The sequence below is a fragment of the Artemia sp. Qi Xiang Cuo genome, chromosome 2, assembly GCF_049724085.1.
Source record: "Artemia sp. Qi Xiang Cuo chromosome 2, ASM4972408v1, whole genome shotgun sequence".
NCBI lineage: Eukaryota > Metazoa > Arthropoda > Branchiopoda > Anostraca > Artemiidae > Artemia > Artemia sp. Qi Xiang Cuo.
In genome coordinates, this window is record NC_142795.1 from 30,754,817 (window position 1) to 30,780,926 (window position 26,110).

The 26,110-nt window shown below is 36.0% G+C and overlaps 2 protein-coding genes across 2 annotated transcripts in view; both read right to left on the reverse strand.

Annotated features, from left to right (window-relative positions):
- Positions 1–26,110, reverse strand: part of LOC148955131 (N-acetylneuraminate (7)9-O-acetyltransferase-like) — an 85,908-nt gene that overhangs the window by 35,500 nt on the left and 24,298 nt on the right. The gene's annotated exons all lie outside the window — the stretch shown is intronic.
- The window catches only part of LOC148955132 (N-acetylneuraminate (7)9-O-acetyltransferase-like), a 148,835-nt gene that overhangs the window by 32,518 nt on the left and 90,207 nt on the right, over positions 1–26,110 (reverse strand). The window contains exons 2-5 of the mRNA XM_089104773.1: positions 9,618–9,755; positions 6,593–6,709; positions 3,609–3,724; positions 897–1,082 (exon numbers count right to left, since the gene is read on the reverse strand). Coding sequence (XP_088960899.1) covers positions 897–1,082; positions 3,609–3,724; positions 6,593–6,709; positions 9,618–9,713 — 515 coding nt within the window. The 5' untranslated portion in view covers positions 9,714–9,755. The remainder of the gene's footprint in view (positions 1–896; positions 1,083–3,608; positions 3,725–6,592; positions 6,710–9,617; positions 9,756–26,110) is intronic.

The window sequence follows — 26,110 nt, forward strand, 5'->3', positions numbered from 1 at the left end:
AGCATAAAAATCCAATTCTTTTGATGTATCTATTTGTATCAAAATTTTGTCTTTTAGAGTTTCGGTTACCATTGAGCCGGGTCGCTCCTTACTTACAGTTCGCTACCACGAACTGTTTGAAATAGGCTCAAGTATACCAAACGTAAAACGAAAATAAAAAAAAGTAACCTTGTCGAAGAAGTTTGATGTTCACAAAAATATTCACCGTATTCTTTTGGCGAAAGTGGGTACAACTTCAGCCCAGTATAAATAAAATAAAAAAACTTTTACTGCCACAATCTTCCACAATCTTCATTTACTGCCACAAAACTTTTACAATCTTCAATGGCCTTACTTCAATGTATTCATTGTACGCTTCAATTGTTTTATTATAAATAAAACAATAAATTTACAAACAAGTTTAGGAACTCGCACAGACATGAGTATCGTGCATAGTATAAATCTATAAATAACGGAAAAGTATGGTGGACAGACGGAAGAACAAATATACCTTGCCATTTATTTATACCGACTGAATTCCCAAACATGGCAGATGCACAGTTGCCAGTGCAAACTCTGAGTCAGGGTTGCCACCCGATGAAAACAATCAATAGATTTTAGTGATTTTTTGGTTGATTTAGTGATTTTCTTCAATAATCTTGTGATTTATCTGCTGATTTAGTGAACTTTTTTAGGCAATGCAAAAAATCACTAGAAATAATGATAAATCACTAAGGTTGGAAACCCTGCTCTGAGTGACAACAAAAAATATCCATATGCACATAATTCACCAGATAAGGAGGAGTGTCTCTGAATGAACACCCTCTAATTCGACCAATACAAAAGCCAGTAGTAAAAGATATAAGATGTCATAGACTTCAAGAAAGAAAAAAAAAAAAAATGCAAGATGCAGTTACCTGTCACAAAGTATCAAATACGCAACAATGAAGCCAAGCCTGGATATTGCAGCAAGGACGCCGGTTGTTTTAACAAGTATTCCATGCTGCCTTTCCTTGGCAATGAGGTCTGGCTGCTCCAAACTATTGACTAATGAACGAGGTTGGGACCATGCACACGCGGCTCTTGCGCCACACAAGAGAAAACTATAAATTTGGAAATGTCGTAAAACTTATAAAAAAAAATGTAAAATCCTTAACATAAAACCGGCTTCTTAGTCAGATTGTTGACAAATTAAATTATTATTGGCACAGAATGTTTCGATAGAAATTCAGTAAATTTTTTGTTTCAGATTTAGTACAAAAAAGACTAGACTGAAAAAAAAAGACAGAAAATATTCAAAAATCATAGAAACTATTTTTGCTGTATATCAAATAGCATTTTCACAAACCAGATTAAAAGAAATTGGAAAACAAAATTATACTTCCAATCCCTCCATCAGGGAAGGGGGGGGATAAAATACACTAAAAGAGGAAATACAAATGTACAATTTTGCTTGAGTTATTTCCAAATTTCCGAAAACACAAAGAATACACGTTAAGATTCTAATTTCCCTACTTTTTGAATGAGGTGGGTTCGTGAAACGCCGTCGGGGTGTCATTTAGTTAGCTCAAGTAGATTATATATGTTCTTTCAGAATAGTGCTGAGTGTGGTATTTCGTACATTCAAAAATATATACTGAAAAAAGTTATTTTAGAAGCAGCATTGAAGAGATGGTTGGACAACTACCACTGAACGAAGAGCATAATAGGAAAGAATTGGCCATTTACTTGTTTGGAACTTATAAGTACTAAAAGGAGATCCCTTTATAGTACTTCGAAAATTGGCTAAAATATTACTAAAAGATGAAATAAGATGAATAATTTTTCTAACATGAATGGAAATAAAAGATATAGGAAAACACTAAAATGGAATACTAAGTTTCCTTTAAAGTCAGATTCCTTTAAGTCAACAATTTTAACAATGAATTTCCTTAAGACCCCCCTTCTTTCACTTGCCCAATCTCCCTAAAATGTCAGTTAGTGCTATGAAATTAACGGGTATAACTATCGTTTTTAGTGACTTAAAATAAGATTTCCATGTTAATTATATATTAAAACGCTCACATGTCACATTTTCACTCCTTAAACGTCTTAAAATAATTAAATGTCCTGTGGGCGCAATCCTCGGATATGCAAGACCTGTTTGGCAATCTGGCATTTTTGATGAATTGTCGAACAGTCTAGAGTCCGTCCAAAAAAGGGGTTAAGAATTATATTCAATGTGGACACACTCCTTTTATCTCCCTTCGTCAGAGAGAAAATCTGGTCACCCTCAAAGAAAGGAGACTAAAATTTCCTTGTAGTTGGCCAAGAAAACCCTTCATAAGCCCAGAACAAATCTCTTTTCCCTTGGCACTTTTCCCCATCCAACCTCACCTTCCTCGTTCCGCCTCAACAACCCCCCCCCTTTACACTGTTAAAATTACACCAGTACTACTTACACCAATAAACCACTGAAATAGAAGAACTTTCGTCCCCTTCATAGTTGATATGTTGAGTAAGTAAATCACCTACCCCACGCTCTCATTTACCTTCCAGTTGCTTAATATTTTTTTTTACAAATTTCGAACTTTCTCTTTACAGTCTCTCTTTTTAATTTTGTTTTGTGTTTTTTATAACACAATATTACTCCCCTAGTTTAAGTCATACATTTCTATTAAAGGTATGCCTAGTTCTTGCCTCTTATGTATGAGTTATACTTTCTATAGAAGTGAAACGGTAAGACCACAGTAGACAGAATATACAGTAAGCTTATCGCAGATCATTTCTGGTCATCGTGAACAAAAAGCTCCTCCCACTTCTTTCTGCCTTAGCTTGTTTAGCCTGTTTTATAATGGGTTTTTGTCCGGGTTTTTGTACCAGTAAGCTTATCGCAGATCATTTCTGGTCATCGTGAACAAAAAGCTCCTCCCACTTCTTTCTGTCTTAGCTTGTTTAGCCTGTTTATAATGGGTTTTATAATGTCCGGGTTTTTATAATGGGAGAGATAGAGAATGATCATACTGTCTAATTATATAAACTGTGGGTAAGACTAAGTGAAAACAACCAAAAAATATTAGGATATTGAATATTACTACTACTAACAACTCACAGCAGTACCAAGCCACTAGGAGGTCAACACAGCTACGCACGCTCCTATTGAACAGCTTAATACATTTTAAACTTAGATTTTTCAAGTATAAATTCCGAAGAAAAAAGCAAAAAACAACGTTTAGAGGATTTAGCATTACTAAGGTCTAGAAAAGAAACTGCCAAACAATGTGAAAGACGCAATTGCGAGATCATTTTCTTCAGTGAGAAACATGATAGATTCCGGTAAACTTATGAAAAAAAAAGAATTAAAGCCAAAGAGGCTAAGCACATTAGCGCTAGAAAGGGAGCCACACACTCTTGAAGTGGTTCAGCAACTGCTGAAATATATCAACCCAATGCATATTTAGTGCTTAAATCATGAAAACATAAAAAAAATTAATAAGCTGCGGTGAAAATGTTAACCTGATTTACTTGATGTAGCTTGACCTATTTTAATACTAAGCCCTCCTTATCTTAGGTTTTTTTTTGGAAGAATAATGAAATTTAGTCTGAAAAAAAAGAATAATGAAGCAATGAAGAATCACGAAAAAGCTTACCAAACAAGAAATACCGATAAGGAAAACAGCTGCATTGGCTTTAATGACTCTGCACTGCTGCAGCAAGTGCCATCTTTGAATCTCATATAATCGTTACAATGAAAGTTTAAAAGAACCTGAGAAAAGAAGTTGAGAGATTTAAACTTTTTTTTCTTAAAGTAGAATCAGTGTTATAAAACTTGATAAAAGGCTACGCTCCACAAATTTGCACAATCATGCTTCTTCATTTAAAGTTATTGACTTTTTAGCTGGTCACAATTTAGACCTTTTCTTTTTTCCTGATGTCAGTCATTGGGTGGCTAAAAGTTAATGTCACTTCTTACCTAGATTGACAGTGCCTATTGATACTTCAAAATAAGATTCGATTTCAGCTTCTTTTGGCATTCAGTGGAAATTAATCAATTTCAGCTCTTTTGGTAGCAGTGTCGCTCCATTGGTCTTATATACAAATGGGTTAGTTTCTAGTAATTGACTGCATTGCATAGATCAAGTTGAGTTTCTAATTAATGTCAAAAACAAATGTAGCACTGAAAAAGGCAGGAATCAACGGTTTCATAGGAAAAATTGCGTAGTTGGCACAAGGAGGAGTGGGGTGTTGACCCTACTGAATTCGGAAGAAAGAGCTGCAAAATTTAGGCCGATAGCACTTCTCAGATTCAAAGAAAAACGAGAGTGAGTTTCAGAGAGCAATAGGTATAGCTTGGAAGGGGTTCTATTAGTGGAAAGCTCTCTGAGAAACGCCACCAAGAAAGGTCTATCTGGGGGATAGACCTCTCACTGACATGATGTGTGACAGCAGCTTTTGCAATTGCGTCAGCTCTAAGATTCACGACAATGCCCATGTGACTTGGCATACAGGACAATCATTATCCTCCGTTAAAAACGACTTCTCTAGTTTAAAAACTCAGAGGCACTTTTCCAAAGACGGTTGCTTTCTACCGTATTCTAATTGGTTGATACTCTTCTGTTTTCAAATTCGTAACTAGCTAAAAATTCGCCAGTAGCAGTATGGAACCCATTAGATTATGTACACCAATAGACTCGTTACGTCTAATAAATTTTCGATAGAATTCAATTTAAATCCAATTTTAAAACTTCTGAGACGAACCAAATATTCCACATACCTTCAAAGATAGGAAAGAGCCTATGATGTTTCATAATTCAGCCACGAGTTCGACTTAAATACTAAATATTTTCAATACAATATTGCTTCCGGTGGAAGGTGAAACTAACCATAGATACAATTTTATATACCTTCACCAGAAGATATTTTTTGCATCCGCTCTTATCATGACCTCATTTACATCTCGTGCTACGACTTCATAATTTTCTTAACCATTTATTTTAAGAAATAAAATAGGAAAATCTAACACCTCCCGAGCAGGTTATGACAATATAGGATTTTTCTACAAAATTTAGCACTTTATTAACTACATTTCCTTAGTTTTTAGTGATTTTCACTCTTTGAAAAAGTACGAGATTATGATACCCCTTTGATTTGGCCCTGTCGACTATTTTCCCTAGCTAAAAATCTCTGGAATCAATCACTAAATTTACTTTGGCTAGATAACATTTATTTGATATGAAACACTAAGATGGCACTTTAAGTACTGGGATTGAGATTAATCCAAAAGATTAAAATAATGCCCAGAATTAGATATTGACACAAGGATAAGGATTTTCAGCTCGCAATAGAGTTAAATTCAAATTTAAGGGCCATAATCGATCTAATTTGTAGTAGAATAGGACAATTCACAAAATAGCTATAAAATAAACATAACACCGGCCTGTAAAGAAAAATGTTTTAATATACATATTTTAAGATTTAATTATTTGAAAATCACTCAAGGATGTCGTCTGAAAGTTTCATTACCATTCAAGAAAATTCTATCAGTTTTTGTCTTATTCCTTTTATTTTTTACTTCGACGGTTTTGATGAGTTAAGGTAAATTTGCAAGTACCATATCTGCCCCCGTCCTATTGCACCGCTCCTCCATTCTAATTGAAGTATTGGTCCACGGTCTAGGGGGCGTCGTTTTGGGATGGGGGGTGATGGAGGAAACTACCCCCCCCCCCTTAGAAAAAAATGGGAGAAAAACTATTATATAACACATGCCCCTTAACTATCCAGATATGGACCCCTCTTACCCCCCCCCCCCAATAAAAATGCTGGAGCTACTCCCCTGCCACGGTCGTCTGATATTACTTCATGACCATCAAAACAAAATAAAAAACCTGACTTGATTATTTTCTTTTTCAAATAATATGCTACAAAATGTTACCCAAAAATGCTTGATCAGAAGCTATGGTCCTTTTTCTTTTGGGCTATTTTCTCACCCGGTAATGCATAAAAGGTGATAATTTAATTAATCTTATAAAAAAATCCCAAACTTGCAAGCCCCTAAACCTCACTTTTTTATAAAGAAAAAACTTAAAAAATAGGATTTTTTAAGGCCAAACAAAAATACTGAAAAAACAAAGAGAATATTTCGAAAGGGCAGCTGCCTCTCTTGTTCAGCGCTACCAAAAAATATTTAAGGAAAGTACCGAAAAAAAAAAAAAAATGCAGACAGTCAATCAAGATTATTTTATAAGTATTTTCATTTGGCCTTAAAAAAAAAACAACATTTTTGCTCGTTTTTTCTTTATATTATGGCAGCCCAATGTGGGTTGAGAAATTATCTTCCTCACCTTATTATTCAAGCACAATGTTTAAAATCAAGCCCTGATAATCGTCAATTCTTGAAGTAAAAGCTGAAGTAAGTGCTGAAGTAAAAGCTATGGTCATTCACTATTTTGTAGTTAAGTTAGAGCAGCACTTACTCGCATCCGAGCTCGAGTCAGTTGCTTGAGCTCAACTCAAGTTGAGTCGAATAACTACGAAAACTACAGCATTTTTCTATAAGAAACGTTTTTAGTTTGGAATTGTTTTGGCACCTATATATATTCCAAAAATACAGGGAAAGAAATTCAAAAAATTTTACCTGCAAATCATTCCTCAGGGGGCCATTACCAATGTGTAGACCATCAAACCAAGATTCAGATCCTTGCAATATAAGACGAGAACTAGCCCAGACTCGAACGCGCGAACGATAAAATGCCTTGAAAAGAATGAAAATTCAACCAGAGTTTCAAAATAAAACAAACAAAAATGCCCTGACCATGAGTTATTACTAACAAGCCAAAAAAGAGATGAAGTTCAACAGATATATATTCCCTATTTACAGTCAAACAAAACCTAAGCACTCAGTAGTTTTAGAGTCCTAAATATGGAAATGCCGTATAAAAAAAGGACAACTTTATCTTGATTTTTAAAGTTAGCTAAATTCGAGCTAGTTTTAATAATAATATAAAAAAATGATGGAATTACTTAATTATCATGGGCTAACATTTCGAGCCGTTTTTTTGCTACTTGTGAATATAGAAAGAAAGGGCATAGCAAAAGAAACTGGGACAAAAAAAAGACCATCTCTACCTATTGTGAGGTAATTAAGGCCTACTTTAACGACCTCATTCTTATTCAGGATTTCAAACTACAAAATGTAAATATCACACAATTCTAATCATCTCAAGAATCTCAATTATTGGCACATATAATCGTACAATAGATTAATAGTAAAAAACTGAGTTGAAAACTTGGAATAATATAATTAGAAAATAATAATTCTACAAAAAAAAGTATATAGTGCTATAAAAGCTAAGAGAAGGAAGTGGGTTTACTATAACATAATTAGAATGACTTTACGTCCGTTCGTTAGAACAAAACAGAAGTTAAGAAATACTTAGGCCTACGTCAGGTTTTTCAAAGTATTTTTTTGTGAGTAAGACAGTGTAGTGACTTTTTAAGAAGCCACTTATTTCCGAAACTACTTATTAAAATTTTCTTTTACAATGTAAACTACACCTTAAAAACTTAATCCTGTCTGTATTTGCTCCAGAATTAATTCGTTTTTTTTTCATATTTTTCTGCAGAAACATCCAGAAAGTTTAATTTTAAAAGAAGAGGATTTTATAGTGCGCATTTGAACTTCCTATTTGAAGCTTCATTATATTTGAAGCCTCAGATGTGTTTATCGTTTCATTTTTTTTTCTCTGTCTGATTTCAATTATTTTGGTCTCAAAATGTATCTTATTAAATTAAAAAAAAACAATTTTTTTCAACTGAAAGTGAGGAGCAACATTAAAACCTAAAACCCCAAAAAATTATTTCGTAAATAAGGGGGGTTACCTCTTCCTCGACCCTCTCTCCTTACGCTTTAAGTTTTAATGTTCTTTCAAAATACTTCTCATTCAAATTCAACGGCCCTTGCGCTTGAGCAGCGTTTCTTAAAGAATTATGCCAAAAAGTCAAACTTCGGCGTAAAGAGCGAGGGTTGAACAAGGGCTAATTTCATATACAGAACAATTTCTGTTCGTTCTAAGTTTCAAAGTTGTTTCTTACTTTCAGTTGAAAAAACTTGTTTTTTTATTTCTGACCGTTATTCAAATCATGCCAGGAAGTCCCCTGTTCCACCGCCCGTGTAAAATTTCTCCTGAAAAATTCCCCTCAGTATCTTTCGTCCCCACAGAAAAATATCTCCGTGGAAAATCGCCCTCAAAGAAAATTTTCGTATATTTCCGAATACAAAATACTGCATGTGAGCAATGGGCAGATTACGTAACTTACAGCTTTTTTCTCAGGGGCTATGGGGGTCTTGTCTCCTCAAAGGCATAGTTATTGGATCTTTCAACTATGCCAAACTAAAGGGCTATCTCAAAATTTTGATCTGATATCTTTGGGGAAAAAAGAGGCATGTGAGGAGGTTTAGTTGCCCTCCATTCTTTTTGGTCACTTAAAAAGGGCATTAGAACTTTTGACTTCCGTTCGATTGAGCCCTCTACCGATCTTTTAGGACCATTGGTTCGATACGATCAACCCTTGGTAAAAAAAAAACAACTTTAAAATGCATCCTTGATCTTTCTTGTGGTGATAAAAAAAAACACAAAATTTCACAATTTTTGTAGATAGGAGCTTGAGACCTCTAGAATAGAGTTTTCTGATATTCATGATGCGAATGTGTGATTTTCATTAAAATCACTTGACTTTTTTGGGGTGTTTCCCTTCTTTTTCGAAAACCTGGCAAATTTTCTTTGATTCTTAGCTTTCGATGGGTAACAGTAAACTTAATTAAGCATAAAAAAGTTAATTCTTCTGATGTGTTAATTGTTATTAGGTTCTGTTTTTTAAAGTTTTGGTTACTACTGGGCCGGGACAGTTCGTTACCACGAACTGTCTAATACTAGAAACGAACGATAGACCAGTTTCAACACAGCGAATAATTTTAAGAAAATAACTCAGCTAAAAAGATACCGACCACTTGCAAAATTGTTAATCGCATCACATTTTCAAATTTCCCATAAAAAAGAATCTATAAAAAATTTAATTTCTTTTTAATATTCTTCAGCATTAAAGCATACACCTCAAACAGCTTAAATAGTAATTACATGTGTTGGGAAAAAAATGAACAAACATGCAGTAGAAATAAAACATGTCAATCTTTTAAAATAAAAAAGGTAAAGAATACGGCAATGGACTTTACAGTCTCTACTCTCTACCGGCGGTGCTGATCTCTGTTTCTTGGTCCTTCAGTACAGAAAGTGGAATGGGGGGGGCTGGGAAATCTTTTAAAATGGTTAGATTCTTCCTCTAGGGGAACCAAAACCAACGAGCAATTATGACGGAAGGGATATTCTACACCTCCTCAGTTCCCACATTTTCGAAACTGAATGTTACTGTCCAACTGAAAAGGCTACGATATAAGAGAGGTATGTAAGTATTCACATAGCAGGGTTTTCCTCTTTTTGAGGTTTAGACTGTAGACAGTAGCGCATAATGGGCATTCCTCCACCAAAGATCGGCTGAGCAGAGAAAATGGTGGTTGAGGAAGTACCCAGTACAAGATACCCAAATAGGAAGGAGTAAAATAGTATGAAAGCAAAAGTCTGTCCATACTTAAAGGATATACACACCTTTAGAGCTGCATAGTTATAGAAGTCGATTTGCTCATTTGTGATCATCATTCGATTAGGGGCCAAGAGAGACGGAGAAACTGGGTCTTGTAGCATCCACAATACTTTTGTTCCATACAAGGCTAAACTATCCAACACCTAATTAAAAATAAAATGAATAGTTGATAACGCCACAATTCAACCGAAAAAATGGATTCATTGTGCTAACCAGAAACAGAACAAATTAAACAACAAATGAACAATTATCACTTCATATGCAAGCTTGTGCAAGGCAACCTTTACAAACAAATAATAGTTTTAGAACATCCGGAATGGAACAAAGGAAAAGAACATCCGGAAGAGAGGTGGTGACAAATAGAAAGAGAAAGAGAATGCATAAGGAAGTGCAACACTAGAAAAGTAAAGGGAGTAGAAATTAGGGAAAAGAAAAAGACATTCTTAGACCACACTGGCTATACATGACAAATGAAACTCAGAGAGGAAAGAAACTAACAAAATGAAAAATAAAATAAAAAAGGGTGAAAAACGCAGAGACAGACAGTGTCTGTTCTGTCTTTGTAAGGTAGACTTCGAAAGGTTAGATTTTCGTTTTTTTTCTTTCTTTCTTTTTCTTCTTTTTTTTAATACTGAGGACGACTTGGCGGAGGTCCTTGTCGAAATATTTGCTTATTTCTTCTTCTTCATGGATCGCTACTGGCTGACAAAATCCTCGTTTTTTCACCCTTTTTTATTTTATTTTTCAATTTGTTAGTTTCTTTCCTCTCTGAGTTTCATTTGTCATGTATAGCCAGTGTGGTCCAAAGATGTATTTACATCAAGCTTATGGGGAGCATTGGACCAATATTGTTTTAGATTTTTTAAATTGTGTTAAAAAACATGCAAATCTTATTTATCAGTTTAGTTTCTTAGATACTTACAAAAGACATCTAATTCTTCCACATTCCTTAAATTTCAATCTACATTTAGGCAAACAATCTGAAGGCCTATTTATTTAGAAAGCGTGTTCTAAAACTATCATGCATATTATAAAAGACCATAGATCCAGAAGATATGTCCTTAGTAATAAAATACTAAATTTAAAATCCTTATTATATCAGATTTTGTCCCCTCAAGATTTTCACCAGATTTTACAAATCTCACATAGGTCTTTCAGACACATATTCCATTTAGCAAAAACTCATTTATCGAAAAAACTCTCAAAACTGGAATTTCAACAGTTTAAAAAAAAACGAAGATTTTCCTTCCTAGATTTTGTCCTGGCCCTCCTTTTGAAAATCTATCCGTTAAGATTTTTAAATCCAAGGAGCTAAGTATTCTTTCAAAAGGACCAAAATTTGCAATGGCTCAAACACACGTAAATACATCAGAAATTATTACGGGCGTGGAGTCTGCTATTTTTAGCTCTCATGGTGAAGTCGAAAATAAAGACCTACTCAGAGGTGAATAAATATATATAAAAAAAAAAAAAAAAAAAAAAGGTTAGATTTTCGTTTTTTTTTCTTTCTTTTTCTTCTTTTTTTTTTAGCACTGAGGACGACTTGGCGGAGGTCCTTGTCGAAATATTTGCTTATTTCTTCTTCTTCATGGTTCGCACTGGCTGACAAAATCCTCGTTTTTTCACCCTTTTTGATTTCATTTTTCATTTTGTTAGTTTCTTTCCTCTCTGAGTTTCATTTGTCAAGAAAAAGAACATTGGTAATTAAGAAAAAGTAGCATTAAATGAACAAATTCAAATTAACATTGGAAGGGATATAATTCCAGAATGAAATAACATATATTGTTGCCCATTTTTTAAGCCCAAGCAGTTGACTTGGATGGGATTTGGAAATGACCTGACGGAAAATGCAATAATTGTTTTTAACTTAGACTACCCCTCTAAATATAAACAAAAATTGACACTGTGCCCACTAAAAACCTATTTTGTTATTAAAGTAAGTCCTTAACTCCCAAACGAAAGTTAACAGCAGCGATAATAACTACAGTAAAAAGTTAAATGGCAAAAATTTATGGATTTCTTTTTTACTCTACAAAAAGCAGATGAAAGAAAATACGACCATTAATTTGTAATTTTGACAGTTCTAAATTGCAGAAAAATTTGAATTACTTAAAATGATTACAAAATGACCGAAAATAATTCCAGGAAAATTTAAATGATAACTGAATAAAGAAAAAGAACCTCATTATCTCACCTAAATTTACTTTCGTCTCTAAATTTAAAACGTCTAGCGATAGAACAATTTTAGCCATTTTTGGATGTTTCAGCGACTACGCTCAACAACGCAAATTCTTTATCTGTTGCCATATTTGTTCTATTACTGTTTTGAGCGAAGGGCACAGTTGTCTACACAAGTCTTGAAAAAAAAAAAAAAAATCAACAATTCAATATAGTTCACATTTTTCAAATTATAAAACAGACTATGGCTAAACTGATGTTGCAACCATTGTTCTGTAATTTAAAGACATTTCGTAGAAGTAATGCATAAGACAAATTACAATAAGACTGGTTATCATAAAGGACAGTTGAAAAAAACAGAAAAGCAACTTGCGACGGAAAATGTACAGTGGTAGAAAATACAAGTAAATATTGATATTAACCAAAATTTGATAACAGATAATGGTAAATACCGAAATAACTGGAGGCCTTTTTTTTGTCAAAAATCTAGGTGCCGATTGACACAAAAACTGAAGCGAAAGTATACTATTCACGTTTTGAGGGCTGAAAAGCATCTTTCAGAAACAAGCCTTTGAAAGTTTTACTATTTATGCATAGTTTTCATAACTGTTCTTCGACAAAAACTATCCTAGAGATTATAGAATGGAAGTAAAAATATTTTCCTCACTTTTTCAAGCTAACAAGCATTCTCAGAAATATGCAATGAAATTTTCCAAAATTCCAAAAAGCCGTCTTGAATTTTGTTTTTTCTTCTGGAAGCTACAAGCTTGGCGAGAAAATACAGGGATTATTGAAATACGGCATAAAACGATTGAGACCAGAGATACTTTCAGATACTAATGACTGTTGGAATGTTTACCAGCCGTAAAAGGTAATAAGAATATTTATGTTTTCTCTTTTGATTCTCTATCGATGAAATAGAAATTATTGAAACGAAATTTGCCTCCAGTTATCTCAATATTTATCAAAATAACAATAAACATAAGATAAAATGATCAATATAAAAAAAAAAACTTAATTACTAGCTAGAAAATCCCTAATATAATTTTTGAACATACCAAACGAGTGGCAGTTTCGTGCAGACACAGGAAGCGTGTTCCAAATCCTGTAGCAAGTAGTCAGAGGGTTGAATTCAGACCTCACTGATGGAGTATGAAGAATCTGTAAATTGCTGGAAGTGCGGAGATGATAAGTCGATTGATCAGAAACAAAAGATATATTATTAGATAGAGCAGCAGGAAGATGGCCGTGCAACTGTAAAAAGATGAAAGAAGAACAAGAAAGAAAATAGGGGGATTTCAAATCAAGCAAGGGTTTAAGTGAAGATCGGTTAGTTTCCTTAATAAGAGTCCGTGCTTTATCATAAAGTTTTGAAAGTGGCATCAGAGACAAGATAAACGTCGAAATCCAAATAAAATAACGAGATAAAACATAAAACTAAAGTAGTCTGTAGTACAATATTCTAAGAGTTTACAATAAAAAAATATGTTTGAGATTTCTAAGGATTCCAAGATGCCTGGAGACTTTCATTTTAGTCAGATCAATATGTTGCTTGAAAGAAAAACTTCCGTTAAGCAAGATGCCTAGGAATCGAACATAAAAATCCCTAGGCCTACTTAGAGAACCTCTTGATACGTGTATTTCATTTAAGTCAGGGCAAGCCTTTGAAACACTGGAGAAAATGAGAAAAAATTACTTCCCGACATTTAAGGCAAGATAATTTACATCAAACCATTGGATAACTCTTTCAAAAAGGGCATTTATCTTTCAACGAAGATCAGACTCAGTTCTACCAGCTGTGCCAAGAGTGCTGTCATCAGCAAAAGCAATAAGTGCATCCGGTAAGGACAAACTCCTGTCACAATTAGTGACAGATGCTGGTTGGCAAAGACGACAGGAAATGGTAGGTTTTAAATTTTGAACCGCATTAATAAGGTCATTGACATAGATTAAAAATAGTATCGGCCCAATAACAGATCCTTGTGGTACGCCAAACTCTATTCTCGAAGGGTTAGAAAATTGCGGATCGACCGAGATGACTCGACCAGATAAATATGATATAAACGAAGAATAAGCATTCCCTCTTATACTAATATGGGGCAGTTTCCAAAGAAGAATCTTGTTTGTTAATGAGTCGAATGCTTTTCGTACATTGAGAAAAAGAGCAGCAGCTGTCAGATCAGAATTAAAAATTGACTCTAAATAACTCAAAAGGGTCTTCCATTCTGCTCAGTTGATCACTTGGATTTAAAACTAAACGGGAAATTATGAAAAAAGTGTTTAGACTTAAGAAAATTAGTAAGTCAAGAAGGCACAGCCTTTTCAAATATTTTACTAAACACTGATAAAAGGGATATGGGACGACAATTTACAGGATCATTCATTGATCCACATTTAAAAATAATAATAACGCGAGCACACTTTAAAACACTTGGGAAAACAACATTTGCAAAGGAAAGATTTATAAGTCTCGTGAGGGCAGAAACGATGACAGGAAGAATGAACTTTACAACCTTAGTCGGAATACGGTCTGGGCCAGAAGATGAAAACCCTCTCAAACCATTGACAATTCAGGCTATTTAAGTTTCAAAGGCAGGTTCCAATACCATTGATGTAGAACAAGGCGGTCCAAGGTAAGACCTAAAGTCAGGTAGAGAAGAAAAAGGGCTTACAGAAGAGGCTGTAGTTTTGCCGATATTAGCAAAATAGGAAGTAAACACATCTTGAACTTTTAGCTCACCACATCTTGAACATCACAATACTTGAAGGGGCAGAAGGAGGCAGAGAAGATGGCCTGATAACAGAATCGATTACTTGCCGTGTCTTTCTAATGTCTTTACCACACGCAGAGAATTTTCTGTAATAAAATAACGATTTGGCCTTTCGGCAAAACGAATTGTAAACTCTTCTATAAGCTTTGAAAAGTTGAAGTCGAGAATCACGAGAAGGACCTGTAAGCCTTCCCAAGATTATTTTTCTTCCTTCAACTTTTAAGGAGTCCCGTAGTCATCCAAGATTCAAAGGGGTTGTTGTTTTCGATGCCGGATTCGACTGGGGTGCAACACATATATCCAAGGTAACGTCTTTCAAAGAATCATAAAAAGAATTAAACAAAGAATCAAAATCAGATTCATTTTCAGAAATACTCCACAAACAACCCGCCAACCGTGACCTAAGAAGATGCAAACCCTGATCATTCAATTTTAAAGAGGAAAAACCAGCTCCTTGGTTCCTCCTTGGCAACGCATCGGAAAAATCATACGTGGAAAAAAAACAGGAAAATGGTCTGAGATATCACTTGTCAACAGAAAATTTTGCACCAAGGTCAACGATGAAAAAATATTATCAAGCAAAGAAGCAGTAGCGTCAGTAATGCGAGTTGGAATGCATGCACAAGGTAATGTTCCACAAACGAGCATTGTTGAAAGAAAATCCGAGGACGAGGATGACCTCCGTTCACACAAATTAAGGTTGAAGTCACCCATAACGACAAGTTCACATGAATGAAGTTTGATTGTTTCCAAAACCTCATCAAGAATCTGAAGGAAAGAGGGAACAGACCCACTAGGAGACCGGTATATATTACCAACAATCAAACTTTTAGCTTGGGTTTTAATCTCGATAAATATAGATTCAAAAATCCTTTCTTCATTTCTTGACAGGTCACGTCTAACAGAGTACGGAAGACTTTCCGAAACGTAAACAGCAAGGCCACCTCTTGCCATCCTACTTTGAATTAAACATTCCAGCTTGTACCCAGAGAGATACAATAGAGATTCATTTTTCAAATCAAGGAAAGTCTCACAAAGACCAATAAAATCAGGGTGGCCACTACGCACTATTTTTTTCAACTTATCAAATGAAGAACAAAGGCCCTGTACATTAAGCTGAAGCACAGAGAAACTACCATCTCGTTTGGATACTTGATCTAAATCCAATACATATTTACTACTAACTGAAAACGGGGATTTGGTGATGATTTATTAGACTGACCTACTGAATTATTAATCAGTTACAGAAAATATAACTTTTTTAAAAATTGGTTTTGAAGTAATATGAACACTCTCGCCGTTTTTCTGTACCGCGATTGTTGTGTTTGGACCATTTGGGTCATCTCAGTCTTTTATGCTGAAAATAACCCTCTGTTTCCACTGACTAAAAATCTCCCTTGCTTTGGTTTCTTAATTATTTTTACAATTTTGTATCTCTGCAGTTTTGGTTTTTTGTTCGAATGTCATGCATAACCAGTGTGGTCTTAGAACGTACAGTAATTATTTAGCCAATTTAGCTCTCCCTGAAGTATCTTAAATTTGTTGCAATAACAACACGGCAAAATATGTTAGTCATAAACAGAGCCGTTCAAGGGGAGGAAAACGCCGCGGCTGGGGGGTTGCCCACTTTGATCAAATTTTTCAATTTGATTTGGCTCTTTTTGCTTATAACTGAGTGGGGAGGGGGGTCGCCGTAAGTAAATTTACCTGGGCGCCGCCAACCCTAGGAACCGTTTTGGCGATAAATCAAACTCGTTGATCAGCGTGGAGTTTATTAGCTCTGCATCCTTGATGTTACAGAATCATAAAAATAATCTCACAACTTGGTGCTGTATAATCTATACAGCACCAAGTTGCATAAAAAATGCAGTTTTTCGTAAACAATTGATTCTATTTTTAAAATTATTTCTTTTTAATTACAAAAGGTTTTTGGCCACATAAATTTACTCTAAAATGAGCCATTAAATAACTCTCTACGATGTTCAAGTGCCAAGCTATCTGAGGAGAAAAAGAAAAAGAAAAAAGATGCTGTATATCAAAATATCATGGTTTCAGCCGCTTTTCTTGATTTTCCAGCCAATATATTTCCCTTGTTGTTCAAGCAAAGGGACTGTAATTTTCCTCAATAGAGGTTTCGGACAAGGCGGTTCTAATAGTGTACTTCGTTTTTTGATCTGATTCTACCTTTAACAGTTATGGGCTATTTCAATTTTTACTATGGGGCGCGATCGTCTCTTACTAGGTTGCTAGCCTTCCATCCCGTGGTCCTGTAAATTAAATCAACAATCAACTGTGAGGAAACAAGAAACGGAAGAACAAGAGTGACAGGTGGTGGAATGTATTGGTAATATATAATTTAGACTATATACTTGCAAATTGAGGGGGGGGGGGTAAAGTAGAGCTGCGGTCAAAATGTGCTAGCTAAAATTATTCTACCTATTCTGAAGTAAGAATTGTTTTTTTAACATGTCTCCTTCTCAATATCCCCTAATCTGGACCATTACCAATTTTTGTTACAGTTACCACCCCCCCCCTCCCCTCTCCATGGTTCTAAACTGCAATAAAAATACCAAAATCCAGGACATGTGTACATGAATTAACATATATAAGTTTTTTTTATATAAGCGTCGATGGTTTAATGGTAGGACACTGGCCTTCCCGGCGAGGGGCCTGGGTTCGATTCTCGGTCGATGCAATTATTTTATATGAAAAAAAAAAACAATTAGACTCAATTAGGACTTTAAATACACAATTAGGGAAGGCGCCAGGACATTCGACACGTCAGAACCACTACTGTCAAAACCCGTCATAGCATCGACAATAAATCCGTCGGAACATCGACACGTCAGGACATCGACAGTCACAATCGCTACCTGTCAGAACATCGTCAGTAATAACATCAACACGTCATTACATCTAAAAAAAATTTCATAACGAAAATCCGTCAGAACCACTAGCCGTCAGAGCGTCGACAGTCATAAAATCGACACGTCATAACATCAAAAAATTTTTCATAACGAAAATCCGTCAGAACCACTAACTGTTAGAACGTCGACACTCATAACATCGAAACGTCATTACATCTAAAAAAAATTAATAACGAAAATCCGTCAGAACCACTAGCCGTCAGAACGTCGACAGTCATAAAATCGACACGTCATAACATCTAAAATTTTAAAACTTAGTTTTTTGGGGTTTAGGTGGGAAAAGGTACCTAGGTTAGGTTAGGTTACGTATTTAATATATGCTATGCTTTACCCCCACACCTCTGATGTGCAAATATATAGCCAAAATTTGTTTCTACTATATTATATACTTATTGCTATTATATAACCTTATAAATCTTTTTCATAACGAAAATCCGTCAAAACCACTAACCGTCAGAACGTCGACAGTCATAATACCGTCACGTCATAACATCTAAAAATTTGTTCATAACGAAAATCCGTCAAAACCACTAACCGTCAGAACACCGACAGTCATACATCGACACGTCATGACATCTAATTTTCTTTTTTTAGATGTTATGACGTGTCGATGTTATGACTGTCGACGTTCCGACGGGTAGCGATTGTAACTGTCGATGAACTGACATGTCGATGTTATGACTGTCAACGTTCTGACGGGTAGCGATTGTGACTGTCGATGTCAATGCCGATGACGTGTGTGACGTTTAGTGCTTGTGACGGTTGTTCGAAATGGTAGCATCCCCATAATTAGATATTATTTCAAGAAAAATAGTATTATAGGATTGCGCTGTCTCAGTAAAGAACGACGTTGGCATAATGTATTATTATTATTATTTATTTTTTTTGGTTTCTTTCTATTAGACCAGAGCACTTCGTATATAAGGAGTTGTCGTAGAAACTTGAAAAAGGGCTCATTTAATTGTAAATTGGAAGGGCATGTGCCCTTTTTAATAGCCGAAAGTGATTGGAAGGCAACTAACACCCTTTCTACGCCCACCATTTCCCCAAACATACCCAATCAAAATTTTAAGATATCCAATTTGATCAACGTAGTTGAAAGATCTAGAAATTATGTCTTTGAGGAGCACTCTCACCCCCCCCCCCCCTCAAAGCCCTCAGGGCAAGGGTTGTAAGTTATACCCTGGGGGCATATAAGATTTTTCTAGAAAGAGTTGTCGTAGAAACTTCAAAAAGGGTTCATTCGTTTGGAAATTGAAAGGGCTAGTGCCCTTTTTAATAGTCGAAAGTAATTGGAGAGCACCTAACCCCCCCCCCCCTCACGCCCACCATTTTCACCAACCACATCCAATCAGAATTTTGAGATAGAAATTTTGTTCAAAGTGTTTGAAAGCTCTGGAAATTAGGTTTTTGAGGATGACAACTCCCCACAGCCCGGTAAGGGTTGTAGGTTATGCCCTGGGGCATATAAAGTTTTTATAGAAAGGGTTGTCGCAGAAACTTCAAAAAGGGCTCATTCGATTGGAAATTAAAAGGGCTCGTGTCTTTTTAGAAGCAGAAAGTGATTATAGGGCAACTAACTCCCCTCTCACGCCCACCATTCCCCCAAACACATCCAATCAAAATTTCGAGATAGCCATTTTTTTCAACGTAGTTGAATGTTTTGCAATTACGTCTTTGAGGATGACAACCCTCCCAACCCAGCCCTCAGGGCAAGGGTTGTAAGTTATACCCTAGGGACATACACGGTTTTTATAGAAAGCGTTGTTGTAAAAACTTCAAAAAGGGCTCATTCGATTGAAAATTGAAAGAACTAGTGCCCTTTTTAATAGTCGAAAGTGATTGGAGGGCAACTAACCCCCCTCTCATGCCCACCATTTCCCTAAACACATCCGATCAAAATTTTGAGATAGCCATTTTGTTCAACGTAGTCGAAAGTTGTGGGAATTATGTCTTTGAGGATGACAACCTCCCCACAACCCTTAAGGCAAGGGTTGTAAGTTTTGCCCTTGGGGTATATAAGGTTTTATAGAACGTTTTGTCGAACAAACTTCAAAAATAGCCCACTTGATTAGAAAATAAGAAGACTAGTGCCTTTTTTATTAATCAAAAGTGATCCGAGGGCAAATGCCCCCCCCCCCTACGCCCATCATTTCCTCAAACGCTTCCAATTAAAATTTTGGGATAGCCATTTTGTTCAATGTATTTGAAATGTCTGGACATTAGGTCTTTCAGGATAACAAATCCCCCAGCCCTCATGGGAAGGGTTGTAAGTTATGCCTGGGAGGCATATGAGGTTTTTATAGAAACCGTGGTCATATAAACTTCGGAGGGGGCATTGGATTGTTAATCAGAAGCTTTTGTGCTCTATTTAAGAGTCAAAGCGATCAGATGGCAGCTAACCCATCCCCCCCCCGCACACACACCCATCGTATTGTCCCGAAATGCATCTAATAGAAATTTTGAGGTAGCCATTCTATCCAAAATAGTCTAAATAACATATAAAGAGGCTTTTGGGAATGAAACAAGCCCCAAAGATTAGGGGCAAGGGTTGTAAGTTATGCCCAGGGGGGAAATTTAAGGTTTTTATGGAAGGGATGGTTGTTTAAATTTAGAAAAGGCTCAGTATTTTTCCCTGAAAAAGGCTATGTCAATATAAAACGAACATAAATTAACTAAAAAACTTTTTCTACAAAATAAGTTTTTCAAAAAAAAGTAAAGAACTCCATTAAACCAAAAATAAACAATAATAGAATCAAATGATTTACCAAGCATACAACTGCCACATATCAGTACCAATAAATAAATGAAACCCAAAACAAACAGAAATTAAAATAAATAACAGTCAAACTTAAAACGAGGAGAAATTATTATGAGTAGGATTCTAAACCCCTATGCTTTCTAAAAGCCAGAATATAATTTGTACTTTACTGAAAAAATTCTTTTAAATGTTTTCATAATGTTCATAACTTCAAGAAATCAAAAAAAAATTAAGATCTTAATGAATAAACATCAGCATATGTATATTAAACAGAGTAGATTTTTGTTTTTTTTTCTTTCTTTTTCTTCTTTTTTGTTTAGCACTTTGAACGGCTTGGCGGAGGTCCTTCTCAAAATATTTTGTTATTTCTTATTATTCAGGGCTAATCACAGGCTGAAAAAACTTACGTTTTTTCAACTTCTTTTATTTCCTTTTTCATTTTGTTAGTTTCTTTCCTCTCTGAGTTTCATTTGTCAAGAAAAAGAACATTGGTAATTAAGAAAAAGTAGCATTAAATGAACAAATTCAAATTAACATTAGAAGGGATAGAATTCCAGAATGAAATAACATATATTGTTGCCCATTTTTTAAGCCCAAGCAGTTGACTTGGAAGGGATTTGGAAATGACCTGACGGAAAATGCAATAATTGTTTTTAACTTAGACTACCCCTCTAAATATAAACAAAAATTGACACTGTGCCCACTAAAAACCTATTTTGTTATTAAAGTAAGTCCTTAACTCCCATTAAAACGAAAGTTAACAGCAGCGATAGTAACTACAGTAAAAAGTTAAATGGCAAAAATGTATGGATTTCTTTTTTACTCTACAAAAAGCAGATGAAAGAAAATACGACCATTAATTTGTAATTTTGACAGTTCTAAATTGCAGAAAAATTTGAATTACTTAAAATGATTACAAAATGACCGAAAATAATTCCAGGAAAATTTAAATGACAACTGAATACAGAAAAAGAACCTCATTTTCTGAACTAAATTTACTTTCGTCTCTAAATTTAAAACGTCCACCGATAGAACAATTTTAGCCATTTTTGGATGTTTCAGCGACTACGCTCAACAACGCAAATTCTTTATCTGTTGCCATATTTGTTCTATTACTGTTTTGAGCGAAGGGCACAGTTGTCTACACAAAAGTCTTGAAAAAAAAAATCAACAATTCAATATAGTTCACATTTTTCAAATTATAAAACAGACTATGGCTAAACTGATGTTGCAACCATTTTTCTGTAATTTAAAGAAATTTCGTAGAAGTAATGCACAAGACAAATTACAATAAGACTGGTTATCATAAAGGACAGTTGAAAAAAAACAGAAAAGCAACTTGCGACGGAAAATGTACAGTGGTAGAAAATACAAGTAAATATTGATATTAACCAAAATTTGATTAACAGAGAATGGTAAATACCGAAATAACTGGAGGCCTTTTTTTTGTCAAAAATCTAGGTGCCGATTGACACAAAAACTGAAGCGAAAGTATACTATTCACGTTTTGAGGGCTGAAAAGCATCTTTCAGAAACAAGCCTTTGAAAGTTTTACTATTTATGCATAGTTTTCATAACTGTTCTTCGACAAAAACTATCCTAGAGATTATAGAATGGAAGTAAAAATATTTTCCTCGCTTTTTGAAGCTAACAAGCATTCTCAGAAATATGCAATGAAATTTTCCAAAATTCCAAAAAGCCGTCTTGAATTTTGTTTTTTCTTCTGGAAGCTACAAGCTTGGCGAGAAAATACAGGGATTATTGAAATACGGCATAAAACGATTGAGACCAGAGATACTTTCAGATACTAATAAATGTTGGAATGTTTACCAGCCGTAAAAGGTAATAGTAGAGAGGGAGGTGCTACTCCGATCGCTCACCCCAGTAGAGATGGGGGTACCAGTCGTCACCCCACACCAAATATGTGCAGAGCCTCCTTGGAGAGACCACTGTCTTAATAGGGTCAATGACCTAAATTCCCAAGTCTGATGTTGTTGTTGTTGTAAGTGAACACTCTCAGCGACATTCAAGGTTGATGTTGTTGTTGTTGTACTTGCACACTCTCAGTGAATGTCAAGCACATGTGCTGTCGAACTCAATTCAACTATCGTGAATCAATAATTCCCCTTATAAACAACAAATTAATTTCCCCTTTCTTGACAGATCAATCAACCAATGACATCATCTGTCAGACTTTAAAAATTTTCGCATAGAAACGATTCTCCAGGAATAGATCCAAGTCATTAATGTCTTTGCCTCGGAAACAACTCTTTTGGTCGAACTCCAAAGGATATTAATAGCCAAAGGCCATGGAAACAATTCTCCAAGAAACATCTTAGCGATGAATTGTTTTAGCGCGGGAATCAGGTTTCTTATTAATTTGAAATGCATTAGCGCAGAGATGCCAAAAACAAAAGGAACACGCTGAATTACGTTTAGGGATTATTTGGGCGAAACTGTTTTAGACAGGTTATGGAACTATTTCGGCGAAACAGTTAGAGACATTTTAAAAGATGATTTTTGAAGAGATTTTAGAAGAGAAATTAATGGTGAAACTCTGTGGTCAATATAATACACAAGTTTCATTTGAACAGTGTTGTGAGGTCCTCTAACCCAACCCCAAAGGGTTCCAATCCTCTTACCCCAACCCCGAAGGAAGCCCCCGGTCCTCAAAGGCCTCCCAAGCTCCCAAAGGGCCACCGGTGCCCCCAAAGGCCCACCCCGACCCCCAAAGGCCATCCCCGGGCCCCCGAAGGAAGCCCCCGGTACTCAAAGGCCCCCCAAGGTCCCAAAGAGCCACCGGCGCCCCCAAAGGTCCACCCCCTCCCCCCCAGGCCAACCCCCGGCCCCCCCAAGGCCCCACGAGCGCCCCAAGGCCCCACGGGGTCCCAAAGGCCCTCCACCGGTCCCCAAATGTCCCCCAGGCCCCCAACTGTCCCCCCGGACCCCCAAAGGCCCTCCCTGTGCTCCAAAGGCCCTCCCAGTGCCCCCAAAGGCCCTCCCCCCGCCCCCCAAGGTCCCCCGGACCAGAGAAGCGCCGCCCGGCTGCGCCGTGGGCCCGGAAAGCGCCGCAGGATGTGCCGCAGGGATGCGCCGAGGGTCAGGAAAGCGCCACCGGGAATGCGCCGTGGGCCAGGAACGTACCGCAAGATGTGCCGCAGGGATACGCTACTAGTTAGAGCCGTGCCACAGACGGTGTGTTATTGGTAGGCGCTGCTTGAAAGAGCTACAGGATGTAATAAAGGGATGTGACGCAAAAAAAAAAGTAAACTAAAAAGTAAAAATGTTTACCTAGTATCCCCCCCACACTCTCCAAAGCCACACACCCTTCCGTTCCTGAGCCGCAACGGTTCCCTTGGTTCCCCCCGATTCCCCCCCCACCCACGGGTCCCCCGGCCCCCCAAAGGTCCTCCCCGGTCCCCAAAGGTCCACGGGGGTCCCAAATGCCCTCCCCCGGCCCCCAAAGGTCCCCCAGGCTCCCAAGAGACCACTCAAACCTCAAGGGCCCCCAGATCCCCAAACACCCTCCCTGGGCCCCAAAGGTCCTCCCCCGGTCCCCATACATGCACACAAAAACTTACATGCAGACAAAAACTTACATGCACACAAAAACTTACACACACACACACACAAAACTTACACACACACACACACACGAAAACACACACAAACACGCCAAAACTAAAAAAAAAACACACAATTAAAAAAACACAAAAACACACACAAACAAACACAACAACAAAAAAAAACACACAAACACACACACGCACAAAACTAACACACACACACACACACAAAAAACTTACACACAAACACACGAAAACTTACACACAAACGCCAAAACTTACACACACAAAAACTTACACACACACACACACACACACACAAACTTATACACACACACACAAAAAACTTACACAAACAAAAACTAACACACACACTCACACACTCACACACACACACACACATACACACACACACAAAAAACTAACAAACACACACAAAATCTTAGACACATAAAAAATGACACACACTCACACAAAAACTGACAGAACCACGCAAAAACTTACATGCACACTAAAAAATCCATTAAAAACAAAAATAAATCAAAAACAAAAAATGAATCACAAGCAAAAATAAAAAAAAACACAAACAAAAACTAACACACAAACACTCAAGAAAACATAATCACAAACGCCAAAACTTACACACACCCGCAGAAACGAACACACACACACACGCCAAAACTAACACACACACACACACAAAAAACTTACACATGCACACAAAAAATTACATGCACACAAAAACTTACATGCACAAAAAAAATTACACACACACACACACACAAAACTCTCACACTCAAAAACAAAAAATATCACACAAAATCTCCAAAACTTACAAACACAAACACAAATTAACACAAATACAAACACACACAAACAAAAAATTCAAAACGAACACAAAAAACTCAATAACACACGAAAACCATATTGCACACACACACACACACACAAAACTTACACACACACACACACGGACACTAAAAAAAAACCGAACCCACTTACACACACAAAAACTTACACACACACACACACACAAAAACTTAAAAATACACACAAAAACTTAAATTCACAAAAACAAAAATACAAACACACACACACACACACACACAACACACACCCAAACACACACACAAAAACTTACAACCACACGCCCACACTTACACACACACAAAAACTTCACACACACACACACACACAAAAACTTACACACACACACACTCACAAAACTTACACACACACACAAGAAAACTTAAACACACAAGACAAAACTTACACACACAAAACTAACAAAATCACACTAAAAAATACACACACACACACGAAAAAATAAACAAACTATAAAAAAAAAGCAGACACACACACAACAACACACAAACAAACGAACACCCAAACACTAACAAAAAAAAAACACCACAAGGACACAAACATGAGCAGAGAATATTAAAAGAACACAAAAACTTACACACACACACACACACAAAACTAACATACACACACAAAAACAATAAAACACACACACACACTAAAAAAAATAAACGCAAAAGAACAAAAATACACACACACACACACATACACAAAAACTAAAAAAGTAACACAAAAAAAACTCAAACAAACACGCACAAAAGCTAACAAAAAAACACCTACACACAAAACAAACAAAAAAACAAACGCACAAATAAACAAACAAGCAAAAAAAAAACCACAAAAAAAATTAAACACACACAAACACACACACAAAAACTAACAAAAAAAAAAACAAAAAACTTACAAACACAAAAAAAACAATCAAACTCAAACAATATAAAAACCCAACAAAAACACACAAACACACTTACACACACACACACACAACATAGAAACACACTAAATATCTGATACACACAAAAACTTACGCCCAAAGAAAAAAAACAAGACCAAAACTCATAAACATACATGCATAAAAAAACTTACATGCGCAAAAAAACATACAAACACAAAAAAACTAACACACACACACAAAAACTTACACACACACACACACCCTAACACACACACACACGAAAACTAACACACACACGCCCAAACTTACACACGCACGCACACACATACACAAACACAAACACACATACACACAAAAACTAACACATGCATACTAAAAATTAAATGCACACAAATTATAACACACAAACACAATAAAACTTACACAAACACTAAAAAAATAACACACACAATAGCAAAGAAACAAAAAATCAAAAACACACACAAACACACAAAAAAACTAACACCCACACGCAAAAAATAACACACACACACACA